The sequence below is a fragment of the Lygodium microphyllum genome, chromosome 29 (assembly GCF_053477565.2).
Source record: "Lygodium microphyllum isolate KBCC chromosome 29, Lygodium_microphyllum_v1.1.10, whole genome shotgun sequence".
Lineage (NCBI taxonomy): Eukaryota > Viridiplantae > Streptophyta > Polypodiopsida > Schizaeales > Lygodiaceae > Lygodium > Lygodium microphyllum.
The window spans coordinates 61,847,637-61,865,096 of NC_141163.1; the positions used below are offsets into that span (position 1 = coordinate 61,847,637).

The 17,460-nt window shown below is 41.3% G+C and overlaps 1 protein-coding gene across 4 annotated transcripts in view; it reads right to left on the reverse strand.

Moving 5' to 3' along the window:
- PK3 (serine/threonine protein kinase 3) overlaps positions 1-17,460 on the reverse strand; it is a 94,004-nt gene that overhangs the window by 19,007 nt on the left and 57,537 nt on the right. For all 4 annotated transcript variants that reach the window (XM_087671710.1, XM_087671709.1, XM_087671707.1 and 1 more), the window contains one exon: positions 9,058-9,201. In XM_087671710.1, the coding sequence (XP_087527836.1) occupies positions 9,058-9,201 (144 nt within the window). The remainder of the gene's footprint in view (positions 1-9,057; positions 9,202-17,460) is intronic.

Sequence of the window (17,460 nt, forward strand, 5' to 3'; positions counted from 1 at the left end):
AAACTTGAGCCTTTCAAGTTTCAAGTTTCAACTTTCAACTTTCAAGATTCAAGAATGAAGAGAGATGGGGCCCGAGGGTTGGGGGCCTTGCGGCCCGAGGGTTGGGGGCCTTGCGGCCCGAGGGGAAAGAGAGAATCGAGATAGATCATAGATACTAGAGAGAAAATAATTATTAGAATAGGAAGATATATAGTTATGCATAAACCAAATTTCAATTATGAATCATGATATTATCATAATGAAAGAAAGTGAAACAAATTTAAAAGGCAAATTGCAATGTATACCTCAATGATAGCTTGTTGAAAGTGGCGGTAGATGAATGCGCCCTCATTTTCCTCCCCCTCTTGCCAGTATCTACGGCCCACAAAAAGTAAGTGCCAAGTGGACATGAAACGAGTATGTTAATGATGCCCCATTTCTTACGATCACTCCATCTGTCGGTGAGACTGGAGTAACCATATTTTATCCATACGGCTTGAATAGGATCAAGGGCTCTATCAATCCTCTCCTTCTCTTCATCAATCTTTTTCGTCCTCATGTCGTTGTATATAACACCAGTCTATCCTTTACACAGACTCACATTGGCAATGGCTTTTACCATCTTCTTCCATTGCTCTTGCTTTAGACCATTTAATGCAAGATTGCACTCAATCACCGTGTGTGCAATTTCAATGTCCGCAAGTCCTTGCCTTTCTTAGAGAAAGGCAACCGATCAACGCACATGACCGGAAGCTTGAGAGAGAGGGGATTGTCTCTCCGGCACTGCGTGAGCTTCCACTCTTTGTCTTCTACCAGAGCCGGATGCAGATGTGGAGTCCCCACCATATAGTGACAAGAAATGGTCGGAATGGTCCCCCCAAGATGCCGAAATGCCGTTTCAAACCGAAATCTGTTCCAAATCGCAGCCCTATTGGGTGGGACGTTCCTTGTCACATTCCTGAATGCCACGTGGCACAAAACTTACCTGCAAAGTGACCAGTTGATTGGCCCAGTTTACCACCTACCAAATCACGCACCTGTCTCCCACCACCTTCACCTGTAGCTTGTCTGTCTCTCACTCACATGCCTATCTTGGCTCTACCTACGACATCACATGAATTAATTGAAATATTAATTTGTCATTGTGGATTATAGACTTTGACTTTAGTAATCCATATTAATTATGAATGAAATATCATTATTTTTAAATAATTTTTAAATTTATAATCTCATTCCTATTTCCACATCCCCATTCCCTAAGTTTGGCATCCTCGTCAACATCTCCATCCCCATTCTCCGTTTCCATTCCCCATTTCATGTTTCTATGCCCCACCACCAATGGTAGAGGCCTCTCCCGCATTGGTTGAAGATACGTCCACATTTCATGCTTCCTCGTTGGTAGGCATAGGAGTTGGTGCGGATAAGCCACTTCCTTCTCCTCTTGTGGATCCCCCTCTCATCTTGGTGAGAATCTCCTCCATGATATTTTGAGGGATCTCCTTGTATGGAGCAACTTGTCCCCCCATCTTGGAAAGATGTTGGAGAAGCCGAGTTGCACCACTTGTATAGCACTTCCCGCAATACTTGCATGTCCAACGGACTTCTCTGTGTCCCTCTCCACATGGATCGCATGCAAATTAAAGGCCTTGTGCTTCTCACGAGTCATGGTACCGATGATGGACAAAGAGGCCCGAGAGAGAGAGAGAGAGAGAGAGAGAGAGAGAGAGAGATGCTTAGAGTCTCAACTCTTGAAACTTGAGTCTTGAAAGTTGAAATGAAGGGAGACTCGAGAGGCCCGAGGGTTGGGGTAAAGTTGAAAGAGCAAGAGTGAGAGAGAGGGGATGGGAGATGAGAATGGCAAATGCTTTGATAGGATGCGGTCCGCAGAATAGAGGGGATGGGAGATGAGATTTGAGAATTACAAATGCTTTGATAGGGTGCGGGAAAGAGGGGATGGGAGGTGAGATTCGAGAATGACAAATCACAAGTCCATTCAAGAATCAAGATTGAAGAGAGGAAGATGAGAATGGTAAGTGCTTTGAGGGGGGGAGGGAGGTATCTAATGCTTCCCACCCTCCCAAAAAGTACCACGCATGTAGGTGAAACACGTAGGAGTAAAGGCGGGGGCGCAAGAAACGTGAGACACAGGATGCAGGACGCGCAGGTGAGGTGGCCCAAATAGGCCCAAAATCACATACGAATTCATACGGATACATACAGTACCATATGGATCGTACCGTACGGACAGTACCATATGTCATATGGAGGCAACTATGACTCAGAGATAATGACATAGAAACATGAGAACAATACTTCAACACTAATACTCAATAAATCAAATACATAAATTAAAGAATATGTTAGAAAGAGCAGAAACAAAGATATGAGTCATAGCGCCCACTATCGTATTATATTACTAAGCAAGAAACTCCAACATACAACTGGTCATGATCAAGAATAATGATCCATACATGAGAAAGACACATGATACCTCTTCAGGTCACGTTTTACAACTACCTACAAACTGCACTTCATGAGGCATACAACTTCATGAGGCATTTTAAGACTGCTTTACACATAGAACTATTATGACTAAGGTTCTAAACCATGTTAAGGGCAAACATAGTGTGTCAGGCCAACAACTAATAAGTGGCACAACCTAGTTTGGATGGCTAGCACAAACATGACCCAAACCCTTACACGTCATATCATAGTGTCAAATGCCTTATCCAAAATTGACAAACCAAATGAGAAAAATTATGCCTTACAGCCGTGCACCATGAAGTAAGCCACAAAGAGAAATGATAAGTAGAGCCTCTCTAGTAGTATACTTATAGCCCTCTATTGTAGTTGCATAATGTAGTCAAGAGATAGTCAAGACAAAATAAAGGCATGCATGTCATAGTATGATGGAGATACAAAATCTGAGTGGGCTACCAAAACATCTCATGAGCTAGGTTGCTCATAAGCATCATGAGACTCACTAGTAAACATCACATATGATTGCTCTTGCACATTATAATCATGTGATGTGAAATGTACAACTTCCATTTGCTGAATTTTTCTGGAGCAAGTTCACTTATCTTAACTTGTTGACTAATATCTTACAAAACTTCACTAATATCAAATCTTATGGCATCAACTTCAGACAACTGATTTTCAGCTTTGTTTTGAGGCTTCAAACCCTAAGACATTCTCCCTATAATGACAATCCACTGATTATACATAACATTAACCAAAGTATCAACTTCAAACAACTGATTTTCAGCTTTGTTTTGAGGCTTCAAACCCTAAGACATTCTCCCTATAATGACAATCCACTGATCATACATAGCATTAACCAAAGCATTCTTCATCATGGTAACAACAATTTACATAAACACTGATCTATCAGGATCTACATTCAAATCTAGTAACATCTGAATCTCTTTATCAATATCCTGACTTTGTTGCATGGTATTAATGATTACTTGCTCTAAATAGCTACTTTCCTATATCAGGTCACTACTTTCTTGTATCAAGTTATCTCATAAAACTAACAAATCATCATAATGTCCATCCGCACTACTGTTGCTTCAGGCACTGCACTAATGACTTGCATAAAATCGATTCCAACTACTTGTTGAACCTTTGAATCCTTTTGTGGCTCATCGTAATCTACTTGAATTAGTATTCGGAGCCTACATCCATTAATTGCAAGTTTAACAATGTTTCCTTACATTATAGCCAAGATGAAAGTGGCTACATAACTACTGATAGGTAATGAGCCATGGTTCTATAGTCCAACCGTTTCAATGAAATATGCCAAGACTAAGAACTCACCATATACAATGACATCCATAACATATCATAGAGAATGAAGATATAGAACCATAACAAAATAAGTAGATTACTACTCCAATGGTACACTGCATCAGATTATTTAAATAATCTTTTTCAGCGTCAATCCAAACTAACGTAACATGTATTTGCTGATTGTCAAACTCTTGAGACTGTTGATCTTGTGATTGCTGTTTTTTTAGCTTGCTGTAGCACTTCTTGTTGCTGTAAGAGTTGCAAGAATATAGATTGTTGTTGTAAGAATAGGAGAAATGTTGGTTGCTACTATAGGAATAGCAGAAATGCTGGTTGCTATTGTAGGTTCAGGAAAAATTCAGCTTGCTGCTATAGGTAAAGGAAAAATCCAAACTATCGCTGTAGGAAGTCAAAATACTGTTGCAAGAATTTAGAGTCCGGCAATAGGAATTGCTGAAATTTAGGTTCTTGCAGATCATTCGGAAGCTTTCTTGATACAGAAAACTATAACATACTCTTCCTACAAGTATCCACCTCATACAGCATCAGCACTTTCATGCTCAAAAACCAACCAACATGAATAACATCAACCATTCTTGCTGCAATATGAACTGCATAGATATCCACTGTAGATACTTGCATACTTCCAGATGTTCCAACTTCAGTGATAGACTAATCAGAGTCCTCAAGAACTTCAGAAATAGTAGTTTGAATTGAAATATCAACAACTTGATCACTCAATGCATAGAGATTCTCAAGAATAACATCTTGACTTGAAGCATGAAAAAATACCAACTGTGTATGCAAATCAGCAATTTCATTATTCTTCTACAAAACAACTTCCTCAAGAGCATTAATGACTTCAAAACGATAAGAAACTTGAAAATCCATTGCATTCCTCAGTTAAGAAACCTACTGCTATAGTAATGCTTTCTCCTCTTGAAGCTGATTAATAACAGATAAAGCTTCAATTGCTACAACATTGGCCACATTTCTCTCCTTTTCAAGCTCAACAAAAAACCAATAAATCATCTTAGTTGGAGATTGAATCATAGAGTGTACCTCATGCGTAACTTCAAAAAAACCATGCAAACTGACTGCATTCTGCAATTCTTTATATTCAACCAACTCTTGCAAAGGAAATATAGTACCAATCTTGTAATCTTGCTCTTCCTTCAAAGGAATTACAATGCTAATCTCACAATTCTGCAATTCCTGTAGCGCAACATTGACTTGTTCTTCAAATCGAGCAATACAATACTTGAAGTATTATCTTGCATGTTGGAAGATAGGTATCTTGAACAAATACATCCAAAGATCGTGCATTTTGCACTACAAGTACTGGCACTTCTTCAAGTTCCAGCAAAGTTCATTCATGGAAATCCAACTTAGTAGTTGCATTATCTTCCTTAACATCAATAAGAGAACCAAGAAAATCATCCACAATGATATCCTCATTGCGAAAACCATATCCTCAAACTTATCATCCATAACAACATCATCTTCTTAAATACATAACTGATCTTCTTAATCACCAATCAGATTATTATTAGCTTGTTTTCTTCTTGATTAGAGCTCACTGGAGATTGATTATGGCAATTTGAAAAATATCAAAATATAAAAAATACCCTAAGATTATTGATGTAAAGTGTGTGATGATCCATTCTTCCGTTGGCAAATTGCTTTGTTGGGTTTAGGGCACTCCAAGATTCTTGGCTTCTTTACTCTTGTCCTCTCTTGCTCCCTTTAACTCAATCTTTGGCAAGTCCATGGGTAAAGAGCACCAATCATCATCATCATCACTTGAACTTGAATTAGAATCAAAATTCAAAACATCTTCATATCTTTCCTTGAGCTTTTCAACTACTGTAAGCATCTCCCAATATGCTTAACACTTGAACAAGACCTAACTTTCTTGCCTTCATGATTATCATACCATTCATAAGCATCATGAGAATATCCTCGAAAGAATCCAACTTCTCCCATGCTTTATCCTCTTCGAACTTGAACCCTTCTCTGCTGCTGCTAATGAAAACCTCGTGCGAATACCATCAAACTCATTGCATAAATCAAATATGCAAAAATACTTGCGGGATTTTCCTTCTTCGCACAACCCATGAACATAAAAACAATTCTTTGAAGTATGTACAGACTCAAAGCAAACTTTGCACCCTTTTTGCTTCTCCTTCGATTTACCCATTGCACTCAAATTTTAAACTTCAGAACAAAAAATGAAACCTAAATGCTCTCTCGTTAATTCTCCATCGGCTTCTTGTGGCAAGTAAAAGAAAGTGCTTCCTCTTTCTCACTAGATTTAGCCGGAGTTTGTTACAAAGAGGGTATTTTTAAAATAATTCTTGCATTTTGAAATATCTTTGTGAACAATCTGTCTCTATTTTCATCTAGGATTGAAAATCTTCATGCTTCTCCTTCTGCAATTTTTTGAAATTCTTGTTGTTGTTGCTTTGCTAATGGTTTCATCAATTCCCAAGACTTGCGCTAGACAAAATAAGAGTAATTGTTTGTCATACAATAAGAAAGGCAAAAGTAACCCTGTGAAATGTATCATCCTGCTTTAGGTAATATATCACTACTTCAGGCAATTGTCACTACTTTAGGTTATGACAAAAAAATTGCAGATTTCTGACATTAAACAGAAACATTTTTTGGTTAGGGTTTAAAATAAGTGATGTAGGGTAAGAATGATGGAATTGCATCATCTTGTTGTATAAAATGTATCGCTGTTTCATATAGAAAATCCGAATTTTTTCCATCAAACAAAGTCGTTTTTTATGGTGTCTTAAACCAGAGATACAGAGAAGCAATGACAAGATATACACACTGAAAACCCTTTGAACTCCATACAGAAAATTCATTTTTCATCCATAAAACAAAGTTGTTTTTCACAAAGCTTCACACCGCAGATTTAGGATGACAATGGCAAGATCATGCCACTTCAAGCAATCAAATACTGCTTCAAGCCTCTGCACAAATTCTGGACTTCTAACATCAAACAAAGACCTTTTTTGTCAAGCTTTAGAACCATAAATGCAACACAACCAAAGCAAGATTATATCATCTTGCTTTTGAAAATATATTACTACTTCATACAGAAATATCTAATTTCCATCATCAATCCTTTTGTCATTTTTGCTAGTATTTCAATACATAAATATAGAGAAGCAATGGCACGATCAAGAAAAGAATAATATGACCTGCACACAGAAAACCTTTCAGACTACATACAAGAAATTAGGTTTTCTTCCCCAAAACACGATCGTGTTTTGACAGAGCTTCAAATTTCTAGCATCAAATCAAATGCGTTTTTCTGTTAAACTTCCACACCAGAGATTCAAGAAAGCATGGCAAGATCACCAAAGTGTTTAAACCCCAAATCTATGCCGAATGCATAATAGGACTAAACTGCCTCATACAAGAATAGAGTAAACTGCATCAGGTAATGCAGAAAATACCTAATGCCTCATCAAGAAACTAGTAAGAAACTCAAAGATACTAACATAGGAACATGAGAACACATACTTCAACACGAAACTTAGTAAATCAAATACATAAACTAGAGAATATGCTAGAAAAGAGCAAAACCAGAGATATGAGTCATGGTGCCCACCACTGTCATATTGTATTGCTAAGCAAGAAACTCCAACATACAATTGGTCATGATCAAGAATGATGATCCATACGTGAGAAAGACACACAATATCTCTTCACGTCACGTTTTACAACTACCTACAAACTACACTTCATGAGGCATTTTAAGACTGCTTTACACATAGAACTACTATGACTAAGGTTCTAAACCATGCTAAGGGCAAACATAGTGCATCAAGACAATGGCTAACATCACCATGATTGCAACATCTCCCATGGCAATCTCCAAGGGAAGTCTCCCTTGCTTGCTTTGCTTGCTCAGCTTGCCTAGCTTGCTTCCACCTATCTTTTTTGCATCTACCACACACTCCCCACATTCCACTTTTCTTCATCATGAACAACCAATAGGCGTAGGAATAGCTTGTCTATTTTATGAAGGTCTTGGCACTGATCATCCCTTATCCTTGTTTCTTTGGGGCACGGATATTTAATAGGTCGCAAACTCATTGAAACCACTCATTTAATGATAAATCTTTTGAAAATTAAACAAAATCCCTCAAAAAAAAAGAAAAGAAAACAAGATCCTCCACTATGTTTCCATCCGCCTTTGCAGGACTTAGTAGGCCATTCAGCAGCCAACATGCCACCCTTTGTCTGATGTTTTGGCCGCTCTAGGGTGAACACTTGTGCTCCCTTGGTAAGATTACCATCGCCTCTAATTATTTGCACAAGTGAAGCTGCTAAATCCAAAGGTTCTCCCTACATGTATCACAAAAATATACAACTTCACCCCAAACCCAACTACAATGTCAAATGGACTTTGTTAATTCTCATTTGGTGACCAATACAATGTGTACACAATTTGTTTGCCAAAGAAGAGCAGAAAGCTCTTAACAGTTTCTGTGTGTACATGGTATGTGTAAGATGCAATTCAAGAATTCCACAATGCAAAGTACATACTACACACCTTCACTGAAATAGATCCCTAGCAAATATTTACATATATATTATTGGGCCATATCAGTCGCTAAAGGAAGTTTGCCAAGAAAAAGACAATTACATATGTTTAGTCAGTCAACAATGGGCAACATTCACTCTAGAGTTTTGTCTTTCCATTACTCATTCACTCAAAGGACATTGGGTTCAGGGTGACTTGCATAACCAATAGGAGTTTAGGCAGCTTGTCCTTCACAACTTTGGGAAGAAACAGCCATTCCTGCCATGGGATAGTAACCCTTCCCCTTCCTCATGCCCCCCAGGCAGATCTACACTCCTCTGCATTGGTTTCTTTTCACCATTTCCTCCCAACTGCATGAGAGGCTTTGTATAATTTGGATGTACCTCCAGCATTGCTGTGAGTTCTTCTACCAGATTTTTCTATAAGGAATATATTTAGCCACTCTTTTGTGGCCCAAAACAGCAAATCAAACAGTTTCAAATACTGCAAAAGAAGAAACGATTTATGTTCCAATTTGCTACTGCAAAAAAAGAAACTATTTATGTTGGATTCTACAATTAGCAGCTTTGAGGGAGTGTCCCATGTGCATCAAAATTTAAATATATATGAAGTGCAATATGCAACTTGGCAAGGCATGTGCATGTATCAAAACAAATTAAGCCAGAATGTATCATTCTCCTTATCAAAAAATATGAAAACAGTAACAATCAACTAACCTGTCTGAAAATACTAAGCACAACTTGACAGGAGAAAAACTCCTTTCTGCCTTGCATCATTGTCAGCACATCGAGCAAAGTGCCATCCAAATGGACTGGAAATAACAAATAGGCTTCTTTACTCCAAGTACCACCTTGCGGACCCTGTTGAATTAATTGCATACAAACAGACCGTCATTCAAAGCTCAAAATTTTTGTTCAAAACGGCTTTTCAAGTAGAACTGCTGGATAAATAGCACCTGAAGCATCAAGCTACAAGTTCAATAGATCATGTGCAAAACCTCATACCACAATTTATTGATGGAAAAGTACAAAACAGGAGAAGCAACTTTGCCTCTTCGTACCAAACTAAAGTTTCAAAAATCACATATTGTGTATTTGTGTTTACTCTAGAGCTTTGAGTGTCCACAGTCTAATGCATGTTCTCTGTTGGAGTCATCCTAGTTCCAGTTAGTGGAAATCTAGCATAGGAACTATCTTTGTTATGGTAGAAAGGAAAGTTTGGTGAAACCTTTTTGGTAGCCAGTGGTATTTTAGATGGTGGTTTTCTAGTTAATTGAATTGGCTTTCAACTTTTGTACTTGCCTATAAAGATGCTCCACTCATGAATAATGGATTCATTTCTTTCACAGTTCACTCTACATTGCTCCATAAGAGCTCCAGCATGGACATTGTTATCAGGAAAGGCACAGTTTCTGTAGAGCTGACATCATACTTTTCACGCTGCTGCCACTGTGCATTATCCAGCAAGATCTATTGAAGCTTTTGTAACCCATATAGTCCCCTATTACCAGCCAAGGCTCTCTCAAAAACTCTCTCTCTTCTGCTCTCTGGAACTGAATTACTCACAGTCTGTCAGAACTGCCATAGCTAGGATTTTAATAAAGCTCCATATTTTGAATATTTATCCCTCTTCTACATCAAACCTTTTGTTCTCTGATAATTATCTAAATTTTCTATCAAGAAGAAATCATGCAGTTTATTATGCTCCTCTATTTAGATGGCATAATCATCATCTTCTTCTAATCTGCAATTTCTTCACTAACAGTAGATTTCTCCACTTATTCTTGCATAGTGAATCTTTTCACTAAAAGAGAAGCTTTATCCACTAAGAAGAACTTCATTTCAATTTTTTCATTTTGATAAAGTTCAGCATGGGGCAACAGAAAGACTATCTCATGAAATTGAATGAACTCAATTACCACACTTGGTCTGTAAAAACAAAGTTCTTTACTTATCAAGAAGGGGTGGTGAAATGTTGTAAATAGGAAGGAGAAATGCCCTAGAGCTCCATAAGAAAAGGAAATAGAAGGCACAAGCCACGCTAGTGCTTAGTTTGGAAGATGATTATATTCACCACAATCATCATTGTGATACCTCTAAAGAAGCATGAGACATTCTATAAGAAACATCTGGAGCAAAGGGAAAGGGTACTCTTGTGTGGCTACTGATTGAGTTTCGTCTGAGTATGGACTTGGGAATGAGCCCTTCTTCCCAAATCGTTAGTCAAGGGGACTATTTCTGAAGATGTCTGAAGAGTTCCACCAAGCTATGGTAACCTTGTTACCACTCTAAACAATATTCCAAATATCTCTTTGATAAAAGTTGAATCCTCTATCTATCAAGAGGAAAGAGGATTTGCAAATCATGACAATTACATGGATTCAACTATGTATGTGAAGAATGGATCTACTTCAAGATCCAAGGGCAAGACTTCTTGCAATCATTGTGGTGAGCTTGGACATTTGGAGAAGGATTGCCACTTGAAAATGAAGTGCTCCATACGTGGTAAGATTGGGCATTCAGCTCATTATTGCTTCAGGAAGAAAGAGCAAGCAAATGCAGTTGAAGAAACTCAAGACAATGGAGAGGCCAATGTTGTCACAATTGTTACTAGTGATAATAACCATGAGTATGATTGGGCTTTTTAGACTTTCCTTTTGGAGCAGCAATAAAATCTCCCTAGTTTTGTGATAATTTTTGGCCAAAGCATCCTTGTAATAGTAGCTAAGTGGCCAAGATGTCAGACTCAATGCTTTCTTGGAATAATATCCAAGTTGTAAGACCAAGCAGACATACTTGGAATAGTAATTTGATGATAGTAGTAGTAGACATTTTCTTTAGCAGTCAAGGCATCATACTATTGGTCAAATGGAACTAGTCTAAAGGGGAGTGTAGGATTTATCCTAGTTCCAGTTAGTGGAAATCTAAGAGCATCAGAATTATCACTACTATAGTGGAAAGGGGAGCCAAGTTTGGTGAAACATTTTAGGTAGCTAGTGGTATTTTAGATGGTGATTTTCAAGTTAGTTGGATTGGCTTTCAACTCTTGTACTTGCCTAATAAGAGGCTCAACTCATGGATGATGAATTCGTTTCTTGCACTCTACTTTTTGTTCTCATTATATCTCTATGTACTTCAAATTGGAGCAATACAAGTTAAAGAAACTGCAAGGGCACCCCAGTTGTTGAGACCGATCAGGTATTGGCTGTTCAAGATTAAGTGGGTAAAGTATTATTTTCAGATCTGTTAATTTATTGCTTGCTGTAATCTAAGTTAAATCAGGTCATCCACTACCCTAAGGCTAGTCTAAGAAATGATGGTAGTTGACTATGCCGAGTGCACATGGCAGACATACAGCACCTTCAGCTGGAAGTTCTCTTGTTTGATGGCGGCAGCAATAACAAGCAGCTATGATACCACCGATAGAAGCAACCCAATGTGAGAGGAGGAGCTAACAGGTTGGCAGCCAGATTTCATCATTTTAGGCACTAGGCAGGGGCAGGTTACTCTCTTGTCTTCTGCATGTGCTCTCAGATTGCAGCATTCTTCTCCATCTCCTTCAAGGACTGCTGGCTGCACAGTCAGTCACCGTCTCCGGTGCTGTCATCATTTTCCAGCCCGATTCGGTGCCCAAACTGACTCTTTGGGCTGCATGCAGGGACTGATCAGTCCACCATTGTATTCAGCATTCATTTCAGATTCAGTACAGATTTCTCTTCCTTCCTACTATCTTCTCTCTTCTCCTTATCTCTCCGTGTTCGTGTTCCTCTTTTGTTGCACTCTCTCAATTGGCATCATCGCCTAAGTGAAGACACAGGTTTTCTTCATTGAAGACCACCTCACTACTGAAAACACAAATTCAGCCTGCTGTTTGCTGTAGAGAATGCAGATTTTTAGCATATTACAAATGCTTTCAACAAAGACAGCACATCTACACCTATTTCCTTGCAGGTGTAGCTGCTTATTCTCTCCATTCGGGCTCTATTTCAGCCAATTTAGTGTCTTTGCAAGTTTAGAGACATGGAATTTCACCAGTTCCAAGGCTTTCATGGCTTAGATGAGGAGTCTATTCCTACTAGACATAGGTTAAGAGACATGGAATATCACCAGTTCCAAGGCTTTAATGACGGAGTGATCATCGCGAAGATCACAGGTCCAAACCCCATTCTAAAATGGGAACCCTCTCTTGACCAATCACATAGATCGAAGCAGCCCTCTCCTCCTCCCTCTCTTCATGTCTCCCATAGGACTTGTCCTTTTGACCCTCAAATGCCTACGATGGAACCTTTTGTTCAAGTGCCCATTCTTCCTTCTCTCCCCAAAGAAGACCATTCGGTTGGATCAAATTACTCCCTTCAATCTTGCAAAGTGGAGTATTCTTGACACCTTCAATCTTTAGGCTTTTGTCCATAGTAACAGGGAGCGGCCGTCCCGAGGCCCTAGAACGCGGGAACACCGTCCCGAATGGATGGGCCGAATGGGGACGCCAAAATGGGATGGGGACGTCCCCTGTCCCGTCCCCAACAGCCGTCCTGTCCCGGCCGTCCCCTTGTCACGTCCCCTGTTAGGGGACGTTTTTGACTTCTTTTTTTGAGTGGGTATCTTTTAGGGGGTGGTTTTTTTGTATGTTCTCTCTGGTAGTATACATTCACCCACACACACAATAACATGGGACTGGTTTTGCAGATAGGGATGGGAATAGGGGCGGGCCCACCGGGACAAGAATAATAAATTGCCATCCCCTGTTACCATGAGAGGGGGCTCTAACATGGGCATGGGACTGGGATGTGGGACTGGGATGGGAAGCTACAAAATGGGCATCCCCTATTACTATGCCCACACATCCATCCACCACATCACATGCATACATTTTCAAATGCTATTTATTTATGCCGTTCCCTCCTGTGTCCCACCCCGTCCCCGTTCCTTGCTTTTAGCCGTCCCCCGTCCCCGTCTCCGTTCCCAATCCCCGTTCCATGTTACTAAGCTTTTGTCACTACCTCTATTCCTTGGCCTGTCATGGATCCTGCTATTGGCTCACCTATGGATCATGCAACCCTTTGGGATAGGCTCAATTCTCAAGCCCAGCCTTCTCTCTTTATGAGCCTTCAAGGCTTTGTCCTTGTTCGTGTGTGCAAGTTTAAGACAGCAATGGAAGTGTAGATAAAGTTTTCCTCTTTATCATCAAAAGACCTTTGCCCATTGTCTCACCTTGGAGAAGAAACTTTGCATGCTCTTAGTTGATAACTCTCCTTCCATGAAGGATCACATCAACAAAATGGAGGATGAGGAATGAGCTTGCATCCCTTGGATGGACAATACCTTTGGAGGATAAGGCCATGGTCCTGATAGCATTTGAGTCATCCCCTGGACAAGCTGCAGACTGCGCAGGTGCCACGTGGCAGACTGCAGTGCAGTCGACTGTTTTTGGCATTATTTTATTGCAATCGGCTGCATTTAATGCAGCAAACCTGTTTATTTTATGCCTTTTATTTCTGCTTTATATAGCAATCCTCCAGCACATTGTTTACGAATTATTCAGTGATTTCAGATTCTGATCTTGAGATCTGTTGGCTGAGACAAAGTGTGCTGGGTCTGACGGAGATCGAGGTCATCAAGTCTGAGACATACGCAGATATTTCCTTTGCCCCCTTGTGTATTTTTGCACTCTAATGCAGCATACTACACCGCAGATTTTCTACGTTTACACTGTCTCCTCTCTCTCTCTCTCTCTCTCTCTCTCTCTCTCTCTCTCTCTCTCTCTCTCTTCTCTTTGTATTCACTCTCTCTTAGTCTTTGTCCTACACTTCCGCATCGCTGCACTCTGACATGGTATCAAAGCGGTGAAGATGGACTGACTGAGGGCTGAACCTATCTGAAGAGGAGATTTCAGCATGACACAAGGCTGTGTTTCCAGGATTCGAGGGCGAGCGGGAGGGCTGCGCATCGGATCAAGGCTGAAGCAAGCATGGGCATGCGGGAAAGGAGTCTAATCGGTGAATTTGCTGCAGGTTATTGCTGTTCGAAGGGGAACAAGGCTGTGTTTGAGGCCTTCCATTGCAAATTTTACCTTTTCATCGCCTCTGGCGGGTGAAGAAGGTTTGGGCAGCGGAGGAATCAATCCTAGAAGACTGTGTTTTCACAGTCAAAGGGGGCTGCTTTTGCATTTGTGCAGGTATTGCACGTTAACATGTCTACAGAGACTGAATTGGAGTTCCACGCGATCATGGACAAGAAGGTGCCTGTTCTACCGGCTCTTCCATCAGATCAAAAGCTTGATGGTGATAATTACCGCATCTAGCGGGTGATGATGTTGGCCATTTTAGAGTCTTATGATTTGGCGGAATCGGTGATGGAGGAGATTAACAAGCCCTCGGTGAGGGATAAGTCCAAACTCTCTTCCAATGCTTGTGCGGAGTTGACCAAGGCCCTGTCTCATTGGGACAAACTGAATGCCAAGATTCGATCTTTTCTGTTTCTGTCTTGCACCACAGGCGTGATAGCTCACATCGAGCACTTGACGGTGGCTCATGAGATAAGGCTGGAGCTCGACCAAATATACAACCGGATGACCTTGATGAAGAGGGTTTCTTTGGAGGTGCAGATGCGGACTTTGTCCGTGAATAAGTCTTCTTCGCTTTGAAAACACATCAACAAGCTTCGGCAGCTTCAGATGCAGGTTCAAAATGCGGGAAAGCCTATTTCCTCCGAAGATATGGCGATCACTTTACTATCCCAGTTGCTGCCACGATTCGGTACTTTTTATTCTGCTCTTATTGCTTCAGGGCGGAAGTCGACTCTTCGATGGGAAGAGTTGGTTCCTATGGTCTTGGACCAAGAGGAACAATTAAAGAGACAGAATGCTTCCAAATCGGAGGCATTGGTTGGTCAAGCCTCTCAGAAGAAGGGGAAGGACCAAAAGAAGAAGAAGAAGAAGGACAACAAATCCAAGAAGGACGAGGAGAAGGAATCGACTTGCCATATTTGTGGAAAGACCGGTCACTGGAAGAAGGATTGCCTCGACAAAGACAAGAAGGATACCAAGAAGAAGGACACGAAGGACTCTGGAGCGGTGGTTGCACCCTCATTAGCTGCTTTTCTACACTTAGCAGTCATTGAGGACTCTACACCGACAACTTCTGATGCTGCGATGACAGCTCCCCAGGCTCGAGAGTGGATTATGGATAGTGGTGCCTCACGGCACATGACTCCTTCTTCTGTTGGTGTTGCCCATTTGCGACCTTCGCGTGGACAGATTCTCATTGGAGACAACTCTTTTGTGTCTATTGCTGCGCGGGGTGAGATGCAGCTTATTCTAAATGGACGTGGTGGTATCCATACCTCTGAAGTGTCGCATGTGCCAAGATTGGGATATCATTTACTTTTGGTTCATAAGATTTATGCTCTTGGCCTCTTAGTGGAGTTTGACAGTGATACTATTGGAGTCCTTGATCGTGGATCGAGGAAGTTCTCTCTGCAGGGTATGAGGAGAATGGAGTCTACAAATTGAAGTCTTCTTCAGCTCTTACTTCTCTTCTTCTTACTTCTCAAAAACAGTCCGAGCTATGGCATCGGTTTGGCCACCTGAACTACGAGTACCTTTGGAAGGCGTCACAAGGGTCGTTTGTCCAAGGATTGCCGGACATAGTGGTGAGCCATCGGGAACTGCATTGGGATGCAATTCCTAACAAAGCTTCTAGGAGGTCTACTTCACCCATGGAGCTTGTATCTACGGATCTTTGTGGCCCGATGAGGACTGAGTCCCTAAAGGGGAGCTTGTACTTCATGTTGATCATAGATGACTACAGCAAGATGACTTGGGCCTATTTCTTGACTTTAAAGTCGAAGGCTTTCTCTCATTTCAAGGATTGGCTTCTCTTTGAGGAAAACCATTCTGGCCGGCCGACTGAAGACCTTGCGTTTAGACAAGGGAGGTGAATTTATGTCTAATGAGTTTGCTCGTTTTTGTGCAAATAGGGGCATTCACCAGAAGTTTGCTAATACCAACACTTCCCAAGAGAATGGCATTTTGGAGCGGAAGAACCAAAGTGTGATCGAGATGGCACACATCATGATGGAGCATCAACAGACACCTCAGTTTCTATGGGCCGAGGCCGTGGCTACCGCAATTCACATCCTTAATGGATCTCCCACTTCGGCCATTGACAAGATGACACCTTTTGAGGCTTACTTCGAGACTAAGCCTGATGTCTCTTATTTCAGGATCGTTGGGTGTGACGCTTATATGCACATTCCAAAGATGCAGTGTGATAAGTTCGAGGCGGCTTCCCGACGACAGGTTTTTGTTGACTATAGCTCCCAATCCCAAGGTTATCGTTTGTTTGATCTCGTTAAGCAGGATGTCTACACGAGCCGAGATGTGCGGTTCATGGAAGTACCGGCCACATAGGGGGGTAAGGAGCACCCCGTCCTTGGAGATCTTGGGGAGAGTTGGGCTCTCGAGACAATTTCCTTGGAGCCAGAGCCTCTTGATAGAGATTCTTCTTCGGATTCAGAGCCTTCTCTTCCACCGGCCACCCCCGAGGAGCTTCCGCAAGTGGATGTTTCTGAGTCTTCAGCAGATGGAGAGCAATGGGGAGAGGTTCATCCTCCTCCTCGTTGGACCCGTGACACACTCCGTGATTCAGGGATCGAGGGGGTCCCTGAGGAGTGGGAACCGCAGGATGGACCGCGGAGGTCACAAAGGAATCAGGCACATTCTTCGGAGCTTGTCTGCTCCAACTATTGTTTACTAACCCGTGTTATGCAAGATCGAGAGCCCACTTCAGTGAAGGAGGCTTTGCAGTCTGACCATTGGCGGAAGGCCATGGAAGCCGAGTTGGAGGCTATTGAGAGGAATGGCACTTGGTCTCTTGTGCCTCGTCCCTCTCACAAGAAGGTGATTGGTGTCAAGTGGGTCTTCAAGACCAAGTATCTTAGCGATGGTTCTTTGGATAAGCACAAGGCTCGCCTTGTTGCTAAAGGTTTTTCTCAGCGCCCAAGTATTGATTTCCATGATACTTTTGCCCCCACTGCTCATATGGTGACTATTCGAGTTGTTCTTGCCTTGGCTGGCCATAGAAGATGGCATTTTTATCAGTTGGATGTGAAATCGGCATT